This window comes from Chiloscyllium punctatum, chromosome 10 (assembly GCF_047496795.1).
Source record: "Chiloscyllium punctatum isolate Juve2018m chromosome 10, sChiPun1.3, whole genome shotgun sequence".
Classification (NCBI taxonomy): domain Eukaryota; kingdom Metazoa; phylum Chordata; class Chondrichthyes; order Orectolobiformes; family Hemiscylliidae; genus Chiloscyllium; species Chiloscyllium punctatum.
The window spans coordinates 109,391,610-109,414,058 of NC_092748.1; the positions used below are offsets into that span (position 1 = coordinate 109,391,610).

The following is a 22,449-nucleotide window of genomic DNA, read 5'->3' on the forward strand; positions in this document are numbered from 1 at the left end:
TGTACTGACTCCCGAAAGAACTACCCAGCTAGTTCCATTCTCCAGCCCGATCTCTGTAGCTCTCTAAATTCATCACTTTCAAATATATATCCAGCTCTCTCTTGAAACCTCCTATAGAATCCGCCTCCGCCACTCCCCCAGGCAGCCCATTGCAAATCCTAACAACTCTCTGAGTAAAGAAGTTTCACCACATCTCACTCCTAGATCTCCAGCTGCTAATCTTTGAAATTGTGACCCCCTAGTTACTGACACACCAACTCATGGAAAAAGAATATCCCTCTTTATTCTGTCAAAATTGTTCATAATTTTGAACACCTCAACAAGATCATCTCTTAACCTTCTCTGCTTCAAGGAGCATTAACCTACTTTCTCTCATCTTTTCTTGTATCTAACCTCCCTCCTGGGTCTTTGCCTGATATCATTCTAGTAGATCTCCGTTGCACTCTCTTTTGGGCTTTAACATCCTTCCTTAAAGAGATACTTAGAACTGAGCACAATGCTCCAAATGTGGTCTAATCGATGATTTGCAGAGGTGTGGAATCATTCCCCTGCTTTTATACTCTATGCATCTATTTCTAAACCCAAGGATCCACTAAGCCTTCTTAATAACTGTTTCAACTTGCCTGGCCCCCTCCAACCCGGAGGTTCCTCTGCTTCTCTTGTACTCCCTTGAGCATTGAGCCTGTATTGTCTCTCCGCATTTCTTCTTCCAAAATGCATTACCTCACATTTCTCTGCTTTAAAGTTGGTCTGCCAGCTGCCTGCCCATTTGGCCAACCTGCCAATGTCCCTCGGAAGTTGCTCAGCATTGCCCTCACACTTCACCATTCTCCCTAGCTTAGTATCATTTGCAAATTTAGAGACTTTACCCTCAACAACCATCTCCAAACCGTTTATATAAATCAGAAAAAGCAAGGGCCCCAACACTGATCTCTAGGAAGACCATTTCAACTCGTCTCTGGACTGAGGAATGACCTGTACCTATCCTGTTCCCTACCTTTTATGGTAGAGCAGACTCGATGGACTGAATACTGGATTAGTGGTGCTGGAAGAGCACAGCAGTTCAGGCAGCATCCAACGAGCAGCGAAATCGACGTTTCGGGCAAAAGCCCTTCCCCGAAACGTCGATTTCGCTGCTCGTTGGATGCTGCCTGAACTGCTGTGCTCTTCCAGCACCACTAATCCAGTATTTGGTTTTCAGCATCTGCAGTCATTGTTTTTACCTCGATGGACTGAATGGCCAGTTCTGCTTCTATGTCTTATGGTCTTTATTTTCACTGGGCATGGTGACTTCTCTGCCTGGGTTGCTACCAGCCTTTTCAACATCTCCTCTCTACCTGTCACTACACTGCTCATTCACTCACAGCCCCATTTCAACTGGGCCTTATCACCATTTTGATTTTGAGTGAAAGTAGAAGCAAATTACTCACTTAGTCCCTTTTGCTGCAAGGTGATTGATTGTTCCTTATGGGCCCCACTCTGTCCTTCTCTCATCTTTTGCTATCAATATGTTTGAAGAATAGTTTATCAATTGTTTGTGTGCAGCCTGCCATCCTTTCCTCATGTTTCCCCTTAGCCTTCCTTGTTCCAGCCTTAACCTTTCTCCTGCCTTTAGATGCACTCTATGATGTCCATTGTTATTATTATTCCTGTACACATCACATGCCTCCTTTCTCTTCCTTACTTCCTCACCAATATCCTTAGCAATCCAAGGTGCTCCAGCTTTGGCACTCACCCTGTATTTATTGCTCTTGTATGTGTACCAAGCTTGCACCCTGTTCATCTCTCTTTTGAAAGTCTACCATTTTTCATCCAATGTTTATCCCATTTAGCAGTGAAATGAGGGCAAATGAATTTGTTTAAAGGATTGAGAATCTTTAAAATTCTCCATCCCATAAGGTTGTAGATGTTCTGTTATTGAGTATATACGGAGAGTGAGCAGTCAAATGGCACTGATGTGGGTTTGTTAGCTCAGTTGGCTGGACAACTGGTAAGCGATGCAGATTGATACCAACAGTGTGGCTTCAATCTGTGCACTAGCTGAGGTCACCATGAAGGACATGCCTTCTTAATCGCTTTCCCCCCACCTGAGGCTTGGTGACCCTCAGGTTAAACCATCACCAGTCATTTCCCTCTAATGAGAGGGTAACCCTATGGTCTGCTGAGATTACCATCACTTTTTATACTTCAGTGTTGAAGTCCAAGATTAGCCACAACAGTCTTGATCAGTGGAGCAGGATTAGAGTGATGCTGGAAAAGCACAGCAGGTCAGGCAGCATCCGAGGAGCAGGACAATTGACGTTTCAGGTAAAAGCCCTTCATCAGGAATGAGGCTGGAAACCTCGGGGGTTGGAGAGATAAATGGGTGGGGGTGTGGCTGGGGAGAAGGTAGCTGGGAGTGCAATAGGTGGATGGAGGTGGGGGTAAAGGTGATAGAGGAGGGTGGAGTGGATAGGTGGGAAGGAAGATTGACAGGTGGGACAGGTCATGAGGATGGCGCTGAGCTGGAAGTTTGGAACTGGGGTAAGGTGGGGGGAGGGGAAATGAGGAAACTGGTGAAGTCCACATTGATGCCCTGGGGTTGAAGGGTTCTGAGGCGGAAGATGAGGCGTTCTTCCTCCAGGCGTCTGGTGGTGAGGGAGTGGTGGGGAAGGAGGCACAGGACCTGCACATTCTCAGCAGAATGGGAAGGGGAACTGAAATGTTCGGCCATGGGGCGGCGAAGTTGATTGGCGGGTGTCATGGAGATGTTCCCTGAAGCTCTCTGCGAGAAGGCGTCCAGTTTCCCCAATGTAAAGGAGACCACATCGAGAGCAACGGATACAATGAATGACATTGGTGGATGTGCAGATAAAACTTTGATGGATGTGGAAGGCTCCTTTGGGGCCTTGGATGGAGGTGAGGGGGGAGGTGTGGGCGCAGGTTTTGCAATTCCTGCGGTGGCGGGGGGGGGTGCCAGGACGGGAGGGTGAGTTGGTTGAGGGGTGTGGACCTGACTAGGTAGTCGTGGAGGGAATGGTCTTTAGGTTCCTCTTCCATTACCTCCTCACTGGCGCACTCAGCCAGTGTAAAGGATGCCACGGTTTAGGACCATTCCAACAAATGTCTGACATTACATTGCATTGCTCGGGCCTGGGGATACCCGACAAGTCATGATGTATTATTGTGTGTTGGAAGGAGCTCGGTGGACCAACTCGTCAGCCTCTGTCTGCCTTTGGCATCAGTCAATGCTCAAACTACAACCATGGGATTTGTTTCTTTCGCATGCTCTCTGGATTATTAGCCAAGGCTGCTAGCGAGTTAACCACGACATCACTGTGACCTCGGACACCCGTGCTCTCTTCCTTGACTGCCTTATAGAAACAAGGATCACTTTCTCCAAAGCGAATTCGATCACTGTGGTGTTGCACATGTTGGGAGCCTGTGTCCCACAAGTGAATAAAAAATATGGGCCTTCTGCTGTGTTGCAAAATGCTTATTGAAACGAGGAGGGGATGTAGTGAACACTGAGTATCGCTCATTTAAGAATCCTAAATGATTAAGCACGGGCTTGAACACCGACCGGTAAACCGATAGTCATCAACTGCCACACACGAACATAGCGTGCATCGATCTGGCTTAGTAGCCAAGGCAACGTTAACAGCAAGTCCTGTTTACCAAAGGGGCCTACATAGCAAGCCAAGAATGAAGCATGAGACACAGAGGGTTGATATGAGCTTATCATAACTGCTGCCAAATGTTAGCCAGCCGTAAAGATCATCTCGAACCACTTCAATTACCAGGAATCTGGGTTTTTTTTTGACAGTGAGTGTTGACTGCTGATATCTCACAAAGGAATCTGAAAACCATTGTACAGCATGCAAGAACTCTCTAGAAACATTTGAAGGCATCACAAACCAAAGTGAGCTTCTTCACGGTGTCTCCTACCGTGTTGTCTCTAGATGTTGGCATCAATAAGCGACAGTAAAACAGAACAAACAAGAAAGTGTAGGACACTACACTTTTAATGTTGTGCCAACATACTTCTTGCACTGAGGCTCCACGTTCATCACTTCAAGTGCTTCCCACCACTACCATCTCCAGTGACAGTTATTTCACAGCACAACCTGCTCTCACAGTTCTGATCTGAAGGACAGCATCTGTAATAATGCAAACTGTACACACCCTCCCTTGCTGCTAAATGAAATCTCAGGGATCATGCTCCACTGGTCTCATTCTTCTTTTGCAGCAACTTTGCTCACAGTTGTCAAAACTACCACAAGGAAAGAAACCCTTAAGCCATCAGATGCTTTGTCGCCGAGACTCCATTCACAAAAACTCTGCCCCTACCCGAGGATCCTGTAAATGATGCAGTCCCACAGGTATTGTTGGCATCTCTGGCACATTGCCCGAATGGCATTCCTTCAGGGCAAGCCTCGACAGCTGAGACTGTTCTCTCGGCTTCTATCATTAACTCACGTTGTAAGTGCTGGCATGTGGGCAGCAGGCAAGGACAGAGTGCCAGCACCTGAGGGCAAGCGTGGGAACCATTGTGCCGAGTGCAGAGCGAATCAACACACACACTCCATGAGTTCCCATCTTCAGCAGAAAACAGTAGGATTAGAGAGACTGCAACACCACCCGACATACACATACAGACACACACAAACACCCACACACACATAAACACACACAAACACACACACACACATTCAGACACTGAGACACTGATGTATACACACAGATGCTGACACACACGAATACACACAGACATCAGTACAAATAGGCACATACACGCAGAGATCAATACACGCATGGACACATAGACACTGACACACAGACACTGCCACCAACAAAAATGCACTGAGACACAAAGACACACAGAAAAATGTGTGCACGCACACACCTTCAACACCAACACACATGCGGACACAGACACACATGGACACACAGACACCAACACACACATATGCCAACACACATTCTGATAGACACATGCAGACACATATACAGACTCTGTCACCTTCGATCACACACATACACCAATGCACACTCCACACACAGACACACATATAGGCTCTGAAACCAACACTCACACGGACACACACAATCACATACAGGGACACAATTATACACATAGATACTGACACACACAAAAATTGACACACACAAACTCACAACTCACACATGGATACATACAGACACTGATATATACAGATGCATATACACTCAAGATGCCGACAAACACACACACACACACACACACACACACACACACACACACACAGAGACTCTGGCACACACACACACCAGCAAACACAAATGCAGATACAAACACAGTAAAGTTGAATTGCAATGTATAATTATGAATATTGTATTTTAAATCAGTAAAGCTTTGCAGTATCTCTGTAGCCCTCATCATTTTCAAATATACATCCAGCTCTCTCTTGAAATGTGCCATGGAATCCAACTCCACCGCTCTCCCAGGCAGGGGATTCCAAATCCTAACAGTTCCCCGAGTGAAGAGGTTTTTCTTCATCTCACTCCGAGCTCTCTTGCTGACAATCTTGAAATTGTTACCCTCTAGTTACTGACACCCAACCAGTGGAAACAGACTATCATCTTTACCCTGTCAAAATTATGAATATTAATTCATAATAAATCAGTAAGGTTACCTCCTTAATCTTCTCTGCTCCAACAAGAATAAGCCCAATTTCTCTAATCTTTCCTTGTATCTAAAATCCCTCATTCCTGGTATCATTCCCATAATTAGTGATAGAGAGCTCCACCTCTGAGTCCAAAGGGAAACTAGGAGAGAAGAGAGAAAACAAGTCCCTGCCTGACCTGACTACCAACCAAGTAATACAGCAAAGAAAGAAGTGGTTCTAGAATGTTTAAATTTCAGACCGACTCCTAAGGGACTGGGAAACTGAATTCAAATTGGCCTAACTGTAAGGAGGTATTGAATTTTGACAAGTAATTTCCAGGGAAAATATAATTTAATATGAATGGTCAAAAAGTGGAGTGTTAATTGAAGACAATCATATTACTTAGGACATGAGGTGGTTGGGAAGGAAGTAATTTTTTTCCAAGTACAGTATTTTGAGTGTTTGTGATTCATTAGGTAGTACAGTGGACACTAGACATTTGTGTTTGAACAGTGTGGGTACTTAGCTGACTCACAGATTAGTGAACTAAACAGAGAGTTGGGTAACAACTAATTATCCCCAGATGTAGCCACTGCTTCCTCACATCCTAAATGTTAGGAAAACAAAAGACAGCAACACCTCCCCATGTTGGAAAGTTCCTACACTGTTTCTCTGCTGAATGCCACCCTAACTCTATCAACCATTTCTCCATTCTCTAACCACTTATATTGCTGGGCGTATGCCAACAGGTGAAGGCCACTTACCAAATTGCCAAGGGCATGACCAACCAGACAGGAGCATTGACAATGCCAACTCATCTCGTCTTGACTTGACTTTCCCAAATATTCCACCCAGGATTCATCCATGTCTCTTACCAACTGGGAATTCTTTCTGATTTTACTTACACTCTGTATAGCACAGAGATACTGAGGCCAACCATTAATCATCCAGCTTAAGTTAGAACCGAAACTGTCTGGCACAGGAACAGGCCCTTCAGCCCACCATGTCTTTGCCAATCATGATGCCATTCTAAACTAATCCCATCTGCCTGCACGTAGTCCATATCCCTCTCTTCCCTGCCTGTTCATGGGTCTCTCTAAATGGCTTCTTAAGCGTTGCTATCTTATTTGCTTCTACCATCTCCCCTGGTAGTGTGTTCTGGGCACCTACCACCTTCTGTGTAAAAAATAACTTGCCTTGCACATCTCCTTTAAACTCTCTCCCTCTCGCCTTAGACCTCCACCCCCTTGTATTTAACATTTCCACCCTGGAAAAAAGACTCCATCTATCCACTCTATACATGCCTCACATAGTTTTGTACGCTTCAATCAGGTCACCCCTTAGCCTCCAATGCTATAGCAAAAATAATGCAGGTTTGTCTAAGCTCACCTATAGCTAATCCAGGTAAACCTCTTTAGCACCCTCTCCAATCCTCCACATCCTTCCTATAGTGCAGTGACCAGAACTGCACACTCCACTCCAATCCAGTCTAACTGAAGTTTTATACTGCTGCAATATGACCTGCCAACTTTTATACTCATTGCCTTGACACATGAAGGCAAGCACGCTGTATACCTTCTTTACCACCTTATCTACTTGTGCTGTCACTTTCAGAGAGTTACTCAGAGATCCCTCTGAATATCAATGTTCCTAAGGGTCCTGCCATTTACTGTATACTTTCCTCTTGCACTTGACCTCCCACAATGCATCACGTCACACTTGTTCAGACTAAACTCCATCTGCTATTTCTTTGCCCAACTTTCCAACTGATCTAAATCCTGCTGCATGCTTTGACAACATTATTCCTATCCACCAATTTTCGTGTCACCTGCAAGCTTTCTAATTGGACCTTGTACATGTTCATCTAAATCATATATTGCAAACCACAGCACTTAGCATTGTGGAACATCACTGGTCACAGACCCTTCACAACTACCCTCTGTCTTCTATGACCAATGTCAGTTTGTAACCAACTTACCAAACTCACCATAGATCCCATAAGCCTTAATCCTCTGGACCAACCTCCCATGAGGGACTTTGTCAGATGTTTTGGTAAAGTCTGTGCAGACAAAATTCACTTCCCTACCCTCATCAATCAACTTTATCACTTCCTCAAAAAACTCAAATTTGTGAGAGAAAATCTCCCCCGTGCAAAACCACGCGGACCAGCCCTAATAAGTCCATTCCTTTCTAAATGCAAGTAAATTCTGATTCTAAGAATCTTCTCCGATACTTTCCCTACCACTAATAGTTGAATATAAAAGGTTCACTTCCATCTATAAGGACAAGGGCAGCAGATACATGGAAACCTGCAAGTCCCCTTCCAATCCACTGACCATTCTGACATTCCTTCCCTGTTGCTGGGTCAAAATCCTGCAATTCCCTCCCTAAGGACATTGTGGATCCACCCACAGAAGATGGACTGCAGTGGTTCAAGAAGGCAGCTCACCACCACCTTGTCAAGGAGAACTAGTGAGGGGCAATAATGCTGGCCCAGCCAGTAACACTCACATCCCATGCTGAATACACAATTTGTATCAACTACTTCAAAGAAGAGAAAGGATTTTCTCCCTGGTGTCCTGTTCAATACTTATCCCTCAAACAATATCTTAAAAACAGAGTGCGGTTTTGACCAGAATTTTAAGTGAAATTAAAATCTTCTTCTTAGAGTCAAATTTTATTCACATTTCACAAATAACATTCAAATATTTTGCTACTTAAAATCTAAATTTCACCCAGTCTACTTGTGTGCAGCTGCATTTAGTCATTTAAGAGAACTAGCTTAAACTGGGTTGTCTGTACTGGAACTGAGATAACTCAGAGCACATGAATAGAGATATCACAGTGCAACTGAGCACTGAGCATCCCTTTGAGTAGAGTGCTTTGAATTATGGGAGTACGGGAGTTTGGGCAAGAGAGGAATGACAGGTTCGCTTTGCTCTTCCGAATCTTTTTCATCCTGTGGGAATTGGCTCTTTCTCTACAATAGGTAAAGATGCTCATTGCTTGATGAGTATCTAGTTAGTGGTTATGGTCTGTCCTACACCCAAGATTGAAAATAATATAGGAACTGGTGATATGGTTAATAATGTGTAAAAAGGCAAAATAAATAATTGAATAAAATGATTAAGTAATTAATTAAAACAAAGAAAGGTGGTAAGGACAACCCAGGCAACTATAGATCAGTGAGCCTGACGTTGGTGGTGGGCAAGTTGTTGGAGGGAACCCTGAGGGACAGGATGTACATGTATTTGGAAAGGCAAGGACTGATTAGGGATAGTCAACTTGGCTTAGTGTGTGGGAATTCATGTCTCACAAACTTGATTGAGATTTTTGAAGAAGTAACAAAGAAAATTGATGAGGGCAGAGCGGTGGACATGATCTATATGGACTTCAGTAAGGCGTTTAACAAGGTTCCCCATGGGAGACTGATTAGCAAGGTTAGAATGCAATCTCGGAGGTGGTGTGGTTGGCAGTGGCTGCAGGCCGTGCGGTGGCATCGGGGGCAGAAGTGACGTCATCAATTGCCCCAGTGGTCGTGGAAGGAGTAGCCGTGTGGCTAATGGAGTCTGGGCAGTTCCAGAGGCCGGGGGGAGGTTCCAGAAGGTACGAGGAAACCCGTGTATGGAGGGAAGTACATGAAAGTTTGTTCAGCTTACGTCCTTTTATGTCCGATGCAGTAGAGAAACACCATTTGTTGAGCACATCCTTCTGAGGATGTAGAACTACAGAGGTCCACTGCAGGTCTGGGAAAGTGAAGCAGAGGATCCGGAAGAAGAATCTTTGTTGAAAATTTTGGATTTGCAGTGTGTACTGGGTATCCTGTTCAGGTCCAAACTGGATTGGTCTGAATGTGGTCCAGAGTCCATGTGGAATCAGAATGTTCTGTAGGCAGGCACTGAGGAAGGAGATGTGGCTGTGGTAGCAAGTCTGCTAGAGGACGTGGCTGAAGAGCTTCAGGGCAGAGGAGAGGACTTGGGGGCTCCAGTGAGAGAAGGACTCATGGAGGTCTTTGTAGAGAGAGGAGGAGAACTTCTTCAAGGTAGGCATCCTTGGAAGAGGCTTCGCAGTAGGGTTGAAATCTTCTAGGAGAAAGTGAGGACTGCAGATGCTGGAGCTCAGAGTCGAGAGTGCCGTGTTGGAAAAGCACAGCAGGTCAGGCAGCATCCAGGGAGCAGGAGAATCAATGTTTCAGGCATAAACCCTTCATCAGGAGCCCTTCCTGAAACGTTGATTCTATTGGTTGACCTGCTGACCTGACCTGCTGACTACACTGTCAGTATGGTGAGGGTAAATACATTCGCAATCAATGTTTGTGATTTGAGGAGCTCAGTTATTAAGTTGGAGACTGAGCTGCAGACACTGACACATCAAAAAAGTAAAAGGTTGCCAGGGTGTTTTGTACCAGGAGGTAGTCACACCTCTTACGATAGCACCTCTGATTGGATGAGTATGAGCTCAGGAACAGTAGAGTGCGGCTGCAGCTGAAGGAGGGAAGGAGACTATGAGGCCAGCTTTTGCCATGGTCCACCAGATCGGAAGCTCTTTCAGCTTGTTTCGACAATAGTGTGTGCTGCAGGATCAATGAGCCAACTGAACCTTGGTATAGGAAGCTAGTCAAGGGTAGGGAGCATAAAGGAACGTAGTGAGGCAGGTTATTAATGTAGCAAGGCAATGAAAGGTTTTTGGGGGCAGGAGGGAATATAGAATCCCTACAGTGTGGAGACAGACAATTCAGCTCATCAAGTTCACACTGACACTCTGAACAACCTTGTGGCTCCCATGAGTTGAAATAATCATAAATTAGACTCAAAATGTTGGATTCATCAAGTATATTCCTTAGAGTTCCCCATGTGGCTGCAGATTGGTATATATTTCTGCTTGGAACCTGACCGCAGTGCAACAGTTAAGTGCAGCACCCTGGGCAACAAAGGGTTCCGGGACTTTCTGAATAATAGAATATTTCTAGCTTGAGGCCGAAGTGGATAGATACTTGTTCGGCAACGGAATCCAAAGTTACAGTGGAGAGACAGGGATGTGGATTTTGAAACATGATCTAATCAGCCATTGAATGGTGGAGTGGGTTTGAGAGGCCAAATGGCCTACTTCTGCTCCTAATACATTTATCCAGGGGATGTGGGCCTCTTTGACTGGGCTAACATATATTGCTATCCCTAACTGCCCTGGTGAAGGTGGTGGTGAGCTGCCTTGTTGCAGATTTTGGGTTTTAGGGCCACCCACAGTGCTTTTTGGAAGGAAGCTCAATGATTTTAAAGGAATGGCGATGTATTTCCAAGTGGGTGACGTGGGGGGGAATGTGAGGTAGTGGTGTCCCCATGTCTCTGCTGCCCTTGCCTGTATGGGTGGTAGAGATCACGGTTTGGGAAGGCATTGTTGAAGGAGAGGTGGTGAATTAAGGAGTTGAGAAAGGAGAGAATGCTTTACATAGAAACATAGAAGACAGGAGCAGGAGGAAGCCATTCAGCCCTTTGAGCCTGCTCCACCATTCATCACGATCAATAGGCTAATCCTGCTTTCTCCCCATAACCTTTGATCACATTTTCCCCAAGTGCTACATCTAGGCGCCTCTTGAATACATTCAATGTTTTAGTATCAACTCCTTCCTGTGATAATGAATTCTACAGGCTCCCTACTCTTTGGGTGAAGACATAACTCCTCATCTCCATCCTAAATGGTCCTCCCCCGAATCCTCAAACTGTGACCCCTGCTCGCAGACACACCCACCATCAGGAACATCCTCCCTGCATCAACCCTGTCCAGTCCTGTTAGAATTTTATAAGTTTCTATGAATTCCAGCGAAAACAATCCTGACCTAGTCAATCTCTCTTCATACGCCATCCCCCCCAGCCCCCGGAATCAGCCTGGGAAACCTTCACGGCATTCCCTTGAGAGCAAGAGCATCCTTCCTCAGAAAAGGAGATCAAAACTGCACACAACATTCCAGGTGTGGCCTCACCAAGGTCCTGTATAACTGCAACAACAAGTCCCTGCTCCTGTACTTGTAACCTCTCACAGTGAAGACCAACATCCCATTTGCCTTCTTTCCCACCTGCTGCACCTGCATGCTTACCGTCAGCGACTGGTGCACCAGGACACCCAGGTCCCACTGCACACTCCCCTCTCCCAATCTACACCATTCAGGTAGTAATCTGCCTTCTTGTTTTTACTTCCAAAGTGAATAACCTCACATTTATCCAAATTATACTGCATCTGCCATTGATTTGCCCAGTCACCCAACCTGTCCAGATCATGCTGAAGGATCTCAGCATCTTTGTCACACGGTTCACCCTCCCACCCAACTTGGTATCATCTGCAAACCTTGAGATGTTATATTTTGTTCCCTCATCCTTATTTAAAGGGAAGCAGTGGCACAGCAGCAATGTCAGTGAGCAGGAAATCCAGTAGCCCAGGTAAATATCCTGGGGACAGGGCCTCAAACCCCAGATGACATATAATTTCAGATCCATAGCGGTGTGGTTGACTCTTAACTGCTCTTGAAAGTGGCCTGGCAAGCCACTCAGAACTGTTACAATTGTCAAACATTGTCTGGTCATTAAGGTCTGTGGGGCCTTGCTGAGCGGAACTTGGTTGCTCTATTTCCGACAGCCCCGACAGTTTCAAAAGGAGTTTTGGAAATGATGAAGGTGTGTCTTGTGCTATATAAATGCATGTTCATTTGTTTCCCTTATCTAATTCAGGGAAAGGTTAAACAGACAGAGGTCTATTCGGATCATCTCCCATGGTGCTGGCACAGGCATAATGGGCTGAATGGCCAGCTTCTCTGCTGTGCCATTCTACAATGTATATTGTTTTGGCAACGGATCTCACGTTTGGGTGGAAACAGTCGGCTGATCTATGCTGTTTACTTCTACAGATAGAACCTCCCCTCTGCGTGTACAGATTCAACTATGTGTCTTCTCAGTGCAATAGCTATGGCATGTTAGCTAGTCAAAACTGGGAGAAACAGAACATTGGATACAGGTCAGAAAAGTAAGCGCAGAGGCATCTGCTGTCTTTACCAGTCCCTGTTGGCAAGGTGGTTAGGAATAGGACTCACACTGGCGTCAGAAATCGACTTAATCCTTACTTACATCACCGAGCCCCAGGTAAACTTTATGGGGCTGCCGTTCTCCTGATTAACTCCTCCTCACTCACCCCTCCCCCACACCCTCGCCCCACTTCATTATCAAAATGCCAGCTGTCCCACAGTATCTCAGGACAAAACGGATTATCTCTTCACAGACTGGCAAGGTCATATTTGGTTAGAATTTTGACTGAAGTAATAGGCAGCCATATCTCATTTAACCCAACATGTACCAGGGATGAGATGCGATCCCTTAGAGGTTGCTAATGAGCTCCATATTTAGAAAGACAGGCAGCAGATACATGGGAACATCACCAGCAGCAAGTTCCCCTCCGAGCAATTCATCTTCCCTCTGTGTGCCTTATGTGTCTGACCCAGGAATATATCACCATTCTTTCAGTGTCACTGAGTCAAAAGCCTGGAACTCACCCTCTCATAACACTGTGGGTGAACCTGCAATGCAAGGACTGCAGTGGTTCAAGAAGGCACTTACCTCCACCTTCTTCAGGATAAAGTCATAGAGTTGAATAGCATGGAAACAGACCCTTCAGGCCAACTCGTCCATGCCGACCCAGATATCTTAAATTAAATCTAGTCCCATTTGCCAGCATTTGGTCCATATCCCTCTAAATCCTTCCTATTCATATACCCATCCAGATACCTTTAAAATCCTGTGATTGTACCAGCCTCCACCACTTCCTCTGACAACTCATTCCATAGACCAACACCCTCTGCACGAAAAAGTTGCCACTCAGGTCCCTTTTATATCCTTCCTCTCTCACCTTAAAACTATGCTGTTTAGTTTTGGACTCCTCTACCCTGGGAAAAGACCTTGCCTATTCACCCTATCCATGTCCCTCATGATCTTATAAACTTCTATAAGGTCATCTATTTTCCAGGGAAAATAGCCCCAGCCTATTCGGCCTCTCCCTATAATCCAAACTCTCCAACCAGGCAATATCCTTTTAAATTTTTTCTGCACCCTTCTGAACTTTAACAACATCGTTCCTATAACAGGCTGTTTTCCAGAAGTGGCCTAAGCAGTGTTCTGTGCAGCCGCTACACAATTTCCCAACTCCTTTACTCAATGCACCGACAAATAAAGGCAAGTGTACCAAACGCTTTCTTCAATATTCTGTCTACCTGTGACTCTTCAAGGAGCTATGAACCTGCACTCCAAGGTCTCTTTGTTTAGCAACACTCCCTAGGGAACATACCATTTAACATATAAGTCCTGCTCTGGTTTACCATTCCAAAATGCAATGCCTCATAGGAATAGGCAATAAATACCAAATAAATTAAAGGAGGCCTTCATGATTCCAAACCACATGCTGCGAAAGTTTCCAATTGGTGGCAAAACTGACATCTCTTACAAAATAAGAGCAAAATACTGCAGACGTTGGAAATCTGAAACAAACACAGAGAAATGCTTGAGAAATTCAGCAGGACTGGCCACAACTGTGGAGAGTTAACAACTCAAATCCTGTATGACTCTTTCTCGAACCCATCAGAGGAACTCTGAAGAAGAGTCATGCAGACCTGTTCTTCTCTGTGCAGATGCAGCCAGACCTGCTGAGTTTCTCCAGCCTTTCCCAGTGTTTCTTTCACTTCATCGTTTGATTGGTGAACTTTGACACTCCAAGATTAGCATTATCCAGTTTCTCCCTTCATTCGGATGTTGGACCCTTCAAACACATTCATATCCATTTTCAGGAGCTTCCTGGAGAACATCTCCTAAACCATTAAACTTGCTACTTTTCACCATCTTTAGTGCCTGAATAATGTTCATCAAAGTCTCTACACTGCTCCCCTCTCTTCCTAATATTCTCTATATTAACAACAAAACAACAATGGCAGCTTGCATTTATATAGTGCCTGTAACACAACGCTCCACCAGAGCATAATTTAATGACAAGCAAATGAAGGTAACATGAAGGCAAAGGCTCAGTGGAGAGGCAGATTTTAAGACGCCTCTAAAAGGAGGGGGTTGAGAGGTTAGACAGAGGTGAGAGGCTGGCCTAAGAAAAGTAGATCTGCCAATGGTGGAAGAATGGAAACCAGGGATAAACAAAAGCTCTGAGTTGTTGAAGCACTGTCGAGGCCGAAGATAATGGGCAAAGGCAATGGACGGATATGAAGACATAGAATTACAGAGACAGAGAGACATACAGCACGGAAACAGACCCTTCGGTCCAACTCATCCATGCCGACCCAGATATCCTAAATTAATCTAGTCCCATTTACCAGCACTTGGCCCATATCCCTCTAAACCTTTCCTATTCATATACCCATTCAGATACCGTTTAAATGCTGTAATTGCACCAGCCTCCACCATTTCCTCTGGCAGCACATTCCATACACGCACCACTCTGTGTGAAAAAGTTACCCCATTGGGTCCCTTATAAATCTTTCCCCTCTCACCCTAAACCTATGCCCTTTAATTCTGGACTCCCCCATCCCAGGGAAAAGACCTTGTCTATTTACCCTATCCATGCCCCTCATGATTTTGTAAACCTCTATAAGGTCAGCCCTTAGCCTCCGACGGTCCAGGGAAAACAGCCCCAACCTCTTCAGCCTCCCCCTATAGCTCAAACCCTCCAACCTTGGAAATATCCTTGTAAATCTTTTCTGAGCCCTTTCACGTTTCACAACATAGTTCCTGTAGGAGGGAGACCAGATTTGGACACAATATTCCAAAAGTAGCCTAACCAAAGGTTCTGTACAGCTGCAACATGGATGATAAGCTTAAAGTCAAGGTGTCACTCCAATAGCGTAAAACAACGAACACAACAGTGGCAGGTCAATGGGACTCAACGTGTGTTGGATACAAGTTTGTGATGGGTGGGAGATGGGATGTCAATGGGGAGAGTACTGGAATAATTGAGTCTGGAGGTAACAATGATGTGGATATTGGTTTTAGCAGCATGTAAGCTAAGGTGAGGTGGAAATAGGTAATGTCACAGACATGGAAGTAGGTGTGAATATAGAACACTGGCCAGTACAGCACAGGGATGGGTCCTCTGTCCCACCACATCTGTACTGGCCATGATGCCATTCGAACATTCTTAGTTAGAGACAAAAAAAAACTGCAGACGCAGGATTCCAAGGTAGACAAGCAGGAGGCTGGAAGAACACAGCAAGCCAGGCAGCATCAGGAGGTGGAGAAGTCGACAGTTCAGTTGTAACCCTTCTTCAAGACTGGAATTGGGTGTGAGGGGAGCTGCTGGTGAGGTAGGGATAGGTGTAGACAGGTAGAGGGTACAACCTGGTTGGTAAATGGGAGGAACGATTCCAGTTGGAGGTGGAGGGAAGGGATGATCTGAGGAATTTTTTGACGCTGGAGGTCAGAGGTCGAGCTCAAAATCAAACAGGATGTCAAGGTTGCAAACAAGGGAGTTCATCCACGGACAGTGAGCAGCGGGTGGGCAAGGAATAGAGACAATAAGGAGTGACTAGTGGGGGAATACATGGAAATTCAACCCCGCGCAAGGAAGGTGGCGCTGTTTTGGGAGACTCACGTTTCGGTTTTGTAGGAGAAGCATCGCTCCAGTGGGATCTTCAGTACTTTGCCATTCAAGCCCACAAACAGAGAGCGGTCACTGTGAAGGATCTGCAGGCTTCGGATGGGCTCCTGTTTGCTGGCTGCCAGCAGCTGCAGCTCTTCCAAGTAGCAGCCTCGCAAACCCTTGCTGTCCGATGACAGGGTTTTCAGAATAGTTCCGTGCTCTGAGTTTAAAAAGAAACAATCAAGGCAGTGCAATTTAACCCTGATGGACAGCTGCATTACTGAATTGAATTTTCTCAAAATCAAATAAAAAAATCTACATTCTTACATTAATGCAAAGGAGCCAATGAGCACTGAGCACAGAGTATATATTGTAGAACCAATGAGAGATAAACCTGTTGTCGACCTCCCATTGTGCAATGAGGCAAGGTTAATTAATACGTCCACTTGGAAATAGTGATCATAATACAACCTACTTCCACATCACAATGAGCATGGAGTGTGATGAGATATAATGTGCTACCTTAGGAATTTGGTGCAGGTCATCTCTAGTTCAACAGTCTGACTCCAGCCTTGAAATTTCAAACTGTGTGCTGAATACAAAACTGTCTGGTAGTGGGAGTTATTAGTCCATAGATTGAAAATGGTTGCCCAAATAGATGTTAATCACTAGAGCAGCAAACTGACTTAGCAGTTCTAATTTGGGAGTGAGTCATCAGCCTTTTATAAAAGCAGACAGGTTATGCAATCACATAAAACCATAAGAAATAGGAACAGGAGTAGGCCATTCGGCCCTCTCAGGACTGCGCCACCATTCAGCAGGATCTTGGCTGAACCAACATTCCTCATATCCATTTTCCTCCGTTTCCTCCTTAATCCTTGATGAGGATGACAGGAAGTAATGATAACTTGGGAATTTGATTCAAAGGCAGAAGGAAATGTTGCTGTTTAAAGCTTTTGTGTGCCTTCAGAATCTGGTTAATGCTCCGGGTAAATAATTAAATATAAAGTGATACAGATCATTTGCAATGGGAAATGTGACAGAAAGGGACATACAACTTAAGCATAAAAGTGTACCATCAAATACAGTCAGAGTAGGGAGAAATGTCTTTAAACTAACAGAGAGGGAGGAGCATTCAGGTGAAAGGAAAACTTAGAAATCCAAACATACGAGTTGAGGCGAACAAAAAGTCTAATGAGGTGGGTAAAGTGAATTGGACAGAAAGAGGCAGAGAGTATCACAGCGTGAAGTGCTTGCAGGGATTAGTAGTAAGAAAAAACAATTTAAGTCACTTTATCTGAATGTGTGGAGCATTCAGAGTAAAATAGATGAATGGTCTCTCAAAAAGAAAATCCAGTGGCACAGATAGAGGGGAATAGCTGAGAGCTAAACACAATTTCAGGGTACACAACATTTTGAGAAGAAAGCAAAATGGAAAGGGAGGAGGGATAGTCCTGATAATAAAGGATCACATGATGAATTATATTTAAAATGCATCTGGACAGGTACATGAATAAGAAGGGTTTAGAGGGATATGGGCCAAATGATGGCAAATGGGGCAGGATTAATGCAGGATATATGGTCGGCATAGATGATTTGGAAGGGTCTGTTTCTGTGCTGTATATCTCTATTACTCTATGACTTGAGTGAGAAAAGATCCTGGCTCTGAAAAATTGTACAGTGTATCGTTGTGGATGGAAATAAAGAATTGCAAGGGTCAGAAAATGCAGACAGGACTGATTTAATCATCAAATAGACTGAACCAATCAAATTGAATTTGTCGAATATCTTCAGGACATTCTTCTGCAATAATATATTGTGGAACCTGTTTTCAGCCTCGCATTGTGCAACAAGGCAAGGTTAATTAATATGTCCACTTGGAAATAGTGATCATAATACAACTGACTTCCACACTACAAACAAGAATATTGAACTTTAAAAACAAATTTACGTAAGTATTAGGCTAAATTTAGAAGAGTAAAATGACTAAAAGATATGCTGGATAATAACAGTGAGAAATAATTTAATGAAATAGTTCAAAATGTTCAACAGAAACACATTACATTGGAATTACAAAATTTCAAAAGGAAAGACATACTAAGATATACAAAGGCTCCATAGCTTACTAAGGAGGTTAAAAATATGACTTGATTAAAAGAATTGGCTTTGAATACAACAAACGATGCCGGAGGATTGGGAGTATTTTAGAATTCAGCAAACAGCCAATAAAATGATAATAAAAAGGGAAAATACCGAATATTAGAGTCAACTGACCAGGAATATAAAAATCAACTTGAAGATCTTTTGCAAGTGTTTGAAAAGATAGGAAGGGGCCTTATGATGCAGGGGCCTTATGTCCCTACCTCTGAGCCAGAAGGCTAAAGTTCAATTCTATAAGCATGAAACCATAAGATATTGGAGCAGAAGTAGGCCCTTTGGCCCAACACGTCTGTTCTGCCATTTGATCATGGTTGATATGTTTCTAAACCCCATTCTCCACAAGCCTTAATACCCTTGAAAATAAGTCTTAAATACATTCAATGACTTGGACTCCACAGGCCTCTGTGGCAATGAGTTCCACGGATTCATCACCCTCTGGCTGAAGAAATTCCTCCTCAGCTCAGTTCAGAAGGGTCATCCCTTCATTCTGAGGCTGTGCCCTCAGGCCCTGGTCTTTCCTCCTAGTGGAAACATCTTCTCCATGTCCACTTTATTCAGGCCTCTCAGTATTTCATACGTTTCAATCAGATCCTCCCCTCGTCTTTCTGAAGTCCATGAAGCAAGTGCCAACTCATTCAGAGGTGTGTCATACCATGATTGTACAGGTGATGAAAACATCTATGAGGAAAAGAAAGCAGCTAATGTGGCTGCTTAGAAGTAGAGACAGGAGAAGTGACCATGTGGAACGAGGAAATACTAAAACCATTGCTTTGAATGCCATTACAAATCATTACAAACAAATACTTGATGTCTGTCTTTTTAGTAGAAGGCACAAATAAATACCTGAAACAGGGGTCAGTAGAAGAAAGATATTTACTTACCTTAAGAGCACAGAATGTGTTCTGGAAAAACCCAGGGGACTGAAGTCCAACAAAACTCCAGGATTCTACACCAAATGTTCCGAGTGTGATGGCTACAAAGATTCACGAGCAATGATATGAGCGAGAAGACGGAGTTGGAACTCAAGGTCAGTCATGATCACAGGAAGTGCTGGAGAAACTCAGCAGGTCTGGCAGCATTTATGGGAAAGCAAACAGCATTAACATCTGCTGGAGGTTTACAACATCATCAGCAGGGTGGATAGAGTAAATAGGGAGAAGCTGTCTCGGCTCGTGAAAAGAATGAGAACGAGAGGGCAGAGATTTGAAGTGATCTGCAATAGGAGCAAAGGGGAAATGAGAAAATGCTTTTTCACACAGCAGGTCGTGAGGGTCTGGGAAGAACTGCCTAGATATGCGATGAGGACAGGTTCAATTGAGGAATTCAAGAGTGCATTGAATGGTGATTTGGATAGAAATAGTGTGTTTCGATATGGGGAAAAGCAGCTCAAGAAGGCAGCTCACCACCACCTTCTCAAGGGCAACTAGAGATTGGCAATAATTACTGGTCCAGGATCCCCATATCCCATGAGTGAATAAAGACATCTGAAGTCCCTCATTTACCACATAATTCCAAAGCATGGAAACAGGCTATTTGGCCCATTGAGTCCAAACTGATCCTCCCAAGAACATCCCACCCAATCCCTGTAACTCTGCATTTCCCATGGCTGATCCACCTAGCCTCCACATCTCTGGACACTACGGGCAATTTAGCATGGCAATCCACCTAGCCTGCACAAATTTGAACTCTGGAAGGAAACCGGAGCACCTGGAGGAAACCCACTTAGACACGGGGAGAATGTGCAAACTCCACACAGTCACCCCAAGGGTGGAATCAAACTCGGGTCCCTGGCTCTGTAAGCCATTGTACCACCCAGGCACCATCTTCACTGCTCTCAGGACATGTGTGGCAAGGGGACACAGGGGTGGGCTGGGTATTGAGGAAGAGGAAGGAAAGGATTTACCTGTGCCAATGTACATCACGTGGTAGAGCGTGTCCCGGCCTTGCACGATGTCCACAACAATCTTGGAGAAACGCATGTTGTCATGAGTCACAAGGGGGTCAACGGTGACGGGTTGCACCACATCGTTCATGAGGAAGAAGCGCTGAGCATCCTGGAGGCTACGCTCTGTCAGGTTCGCGTTGGGTCCATGGTCTTGGAGGGAACCACACTGCAGAGTGAGCAAGCACAACGGAAACATCCAGCACTGCTTCAGTCCAACACCCCTCAACACCCGTGACATCCCCCACCCTGAGCACATCCAGGTGGCATGATGGTTTTGGTACAATCGTCGATGGATAGAAGGTGGCCATTCGAATCATCAAGTCCATGCTGAACCTCTACAAGTGCAACTTACCTAATCCCACCATTTTCCCTACAGCCCTGAAACCTTCTTTTTTTGGATAAGTGTTTCATATCGGTGAAGAGGAGAAGGCTGAGAGGAGATCTGATAGCAGTGTTCAAAACCGTGAGGGCACTGGATAGAATAGACAGGGCGAAACTGTTCCTGTACGTAAAAGGATCGAGAATGAGATTTAGGGGAATTTGCAAAAGAAGGACATGCAAGAGTGAGACAAATCTTTTCACGCAATGAGTTGTCAGGGTCTGGAATATACCTGAAAAGTGTGTTGCTGGAAAAGCGCAGCAGGTCAGGCAGCATCCAAGGAGCAGGAGAATCGACGTTTCGGGCATAAGCCCTTCTTCAGGAATGAGGAAGGTGTGCCAAGCAGGCTAAGATAAAAGTAGGGAGGAGGGGCGTTGGGAATGCGATAGGTGGAAGGAGGTTAAGGTGAGGGTGATAGGCCGGAGAGGGGGTGGGGGCGGAGAGGTCGGGAAGAAGATTGCAGGTCAAGAAGGCGGTGCTGAGTCCGAGGGTTGGGACTAAGATAAGGTGGGGGGCTGGGGAAATGAGGAAGCTGGAGAAATCTGCATTCATCCCATGTGGTTGGAGGATTCCTAGGCGGAAGATGAGGTGCTCTTCCTCCAGGCGTCGTGTTGCCATGGTCTGCTTGATGCTGCCTGACCTGCTGCGCTTTTCCAGCAACACATTTTTCAGTTCTGATCTCCAGCATCTGCAGTCCTCACTTTCTCCTTTGGAATATACCACCTGGAATTGTGGTGGAGGCAGGTTCAATTGAGCCATTCAAGAGAGCTTGGGCTGGTTACGTAAAGAGAAACAGTGGGCAGGGTTACGGGAAAAAGGCAGAAGAATTATTTGAAATTATCATACTCATTCAGAGTATGGACACAATGGACTGAATGGCCTCCTCTCCACAATAACAATTGTATGATAGCGTGATATTTGTTAATAAATAACTATAATGATAATAATTCATATTTTATTGAAAAGGGACTGGAATATAAGAGAAACAAAACCTTATTATGATTATGTAGGACCTTGGTGGGTCCACACCTGGCACCAATCAGATTGCCCTCCACGAAGTCAGCACACACTCAATGGAGTGAATGCACCTATCAGTCGTGTGGTCCTTTATAAGCACCGATTCTTTGGTTGTCTCTGGTGTCCACAAATAGAATAGAGAGAGAGGGATTGATGGTTGGGTAAGGGTGTGGAGGATCAGGAAGTGAAGGGGAAGATAACCCAAGGGAGGAAAGGCTCATGCTCCCCTCCTGAGGTAACGTTCCTACCTCTCCTGCATTACCTCGCCCACACCCCACCTCACAAGTACTTTGTTTTAATTCACTCATGGGATGAGAGTGTTACTCACTGGGCCAGCCATGACTGCCCCTCCCTAAATACACTCCTCAGGATGGCAGAATTCATGTTGTGCAGGTACAGGGAGTTCCGGAATTTTGATCCTGCGACAAGGAAGGAATGATGATACAATTTCAAGTCTGGAAGGTGAGTGGATTGGAGGGGAGCTTGCAAGTGATTGGTGTTCCCATATATCTGCTCTACTTATCCTTCTAGACTTGGGTTTGGGTTTAGAAGGTGATATCTAAGGACCTTTGGTGAATTTCTGCAGTGCATCTTGTAAATAGTACAGACTGCTACCACTAAGCGTCGGTAGTGGAGGGAGTGGAGGTTTGTGGATGTGATGCTTTGTCCTGGGCAATATCAAGCTTCTCGAGTGTTACAGGAGCTGCACC

At 44.9% G+C, this 22,449-nt stretch overlaps 1 protein-coding gene across 4 annotated transcripts in view; it reads right to left on the bottom strand.

Annotated features, from left to right (window-relative positions):
* sema5ba (sema domain, seven thrombospondin repeats (type 1 and type 1-like), transmembrane domain (TM) and short cytoplasmic domain, (semaphorin) 5Ba) overlaps positions 1 to 22,449 on the bottom strand; it is a 335,820-nt gene that overhangs the window by 89,324 nt on the left and 224,047 nt on the right. For all 4 annotated transcript variants that reach the window (XM_072579920.1, XM_072579916.1, XM_072579917.1 and 1 more), the window contains exons 11-12: positions 20,302 to 20,509; positions 16,251 to 16,458 (exon numbers count right to left, since the gene is read on the bottom strand). In XM_072579920.1, the coding sequence (XP_072436021.1) occupies positions 16,251 to 16,458; positions 20,302 to 20,509 (416 nt within the window). The remainder of the gene's footprint in view (positions 1 to 16,250; positions 16,459 to 20,301; positions 20,510 to 22,449) is intronic.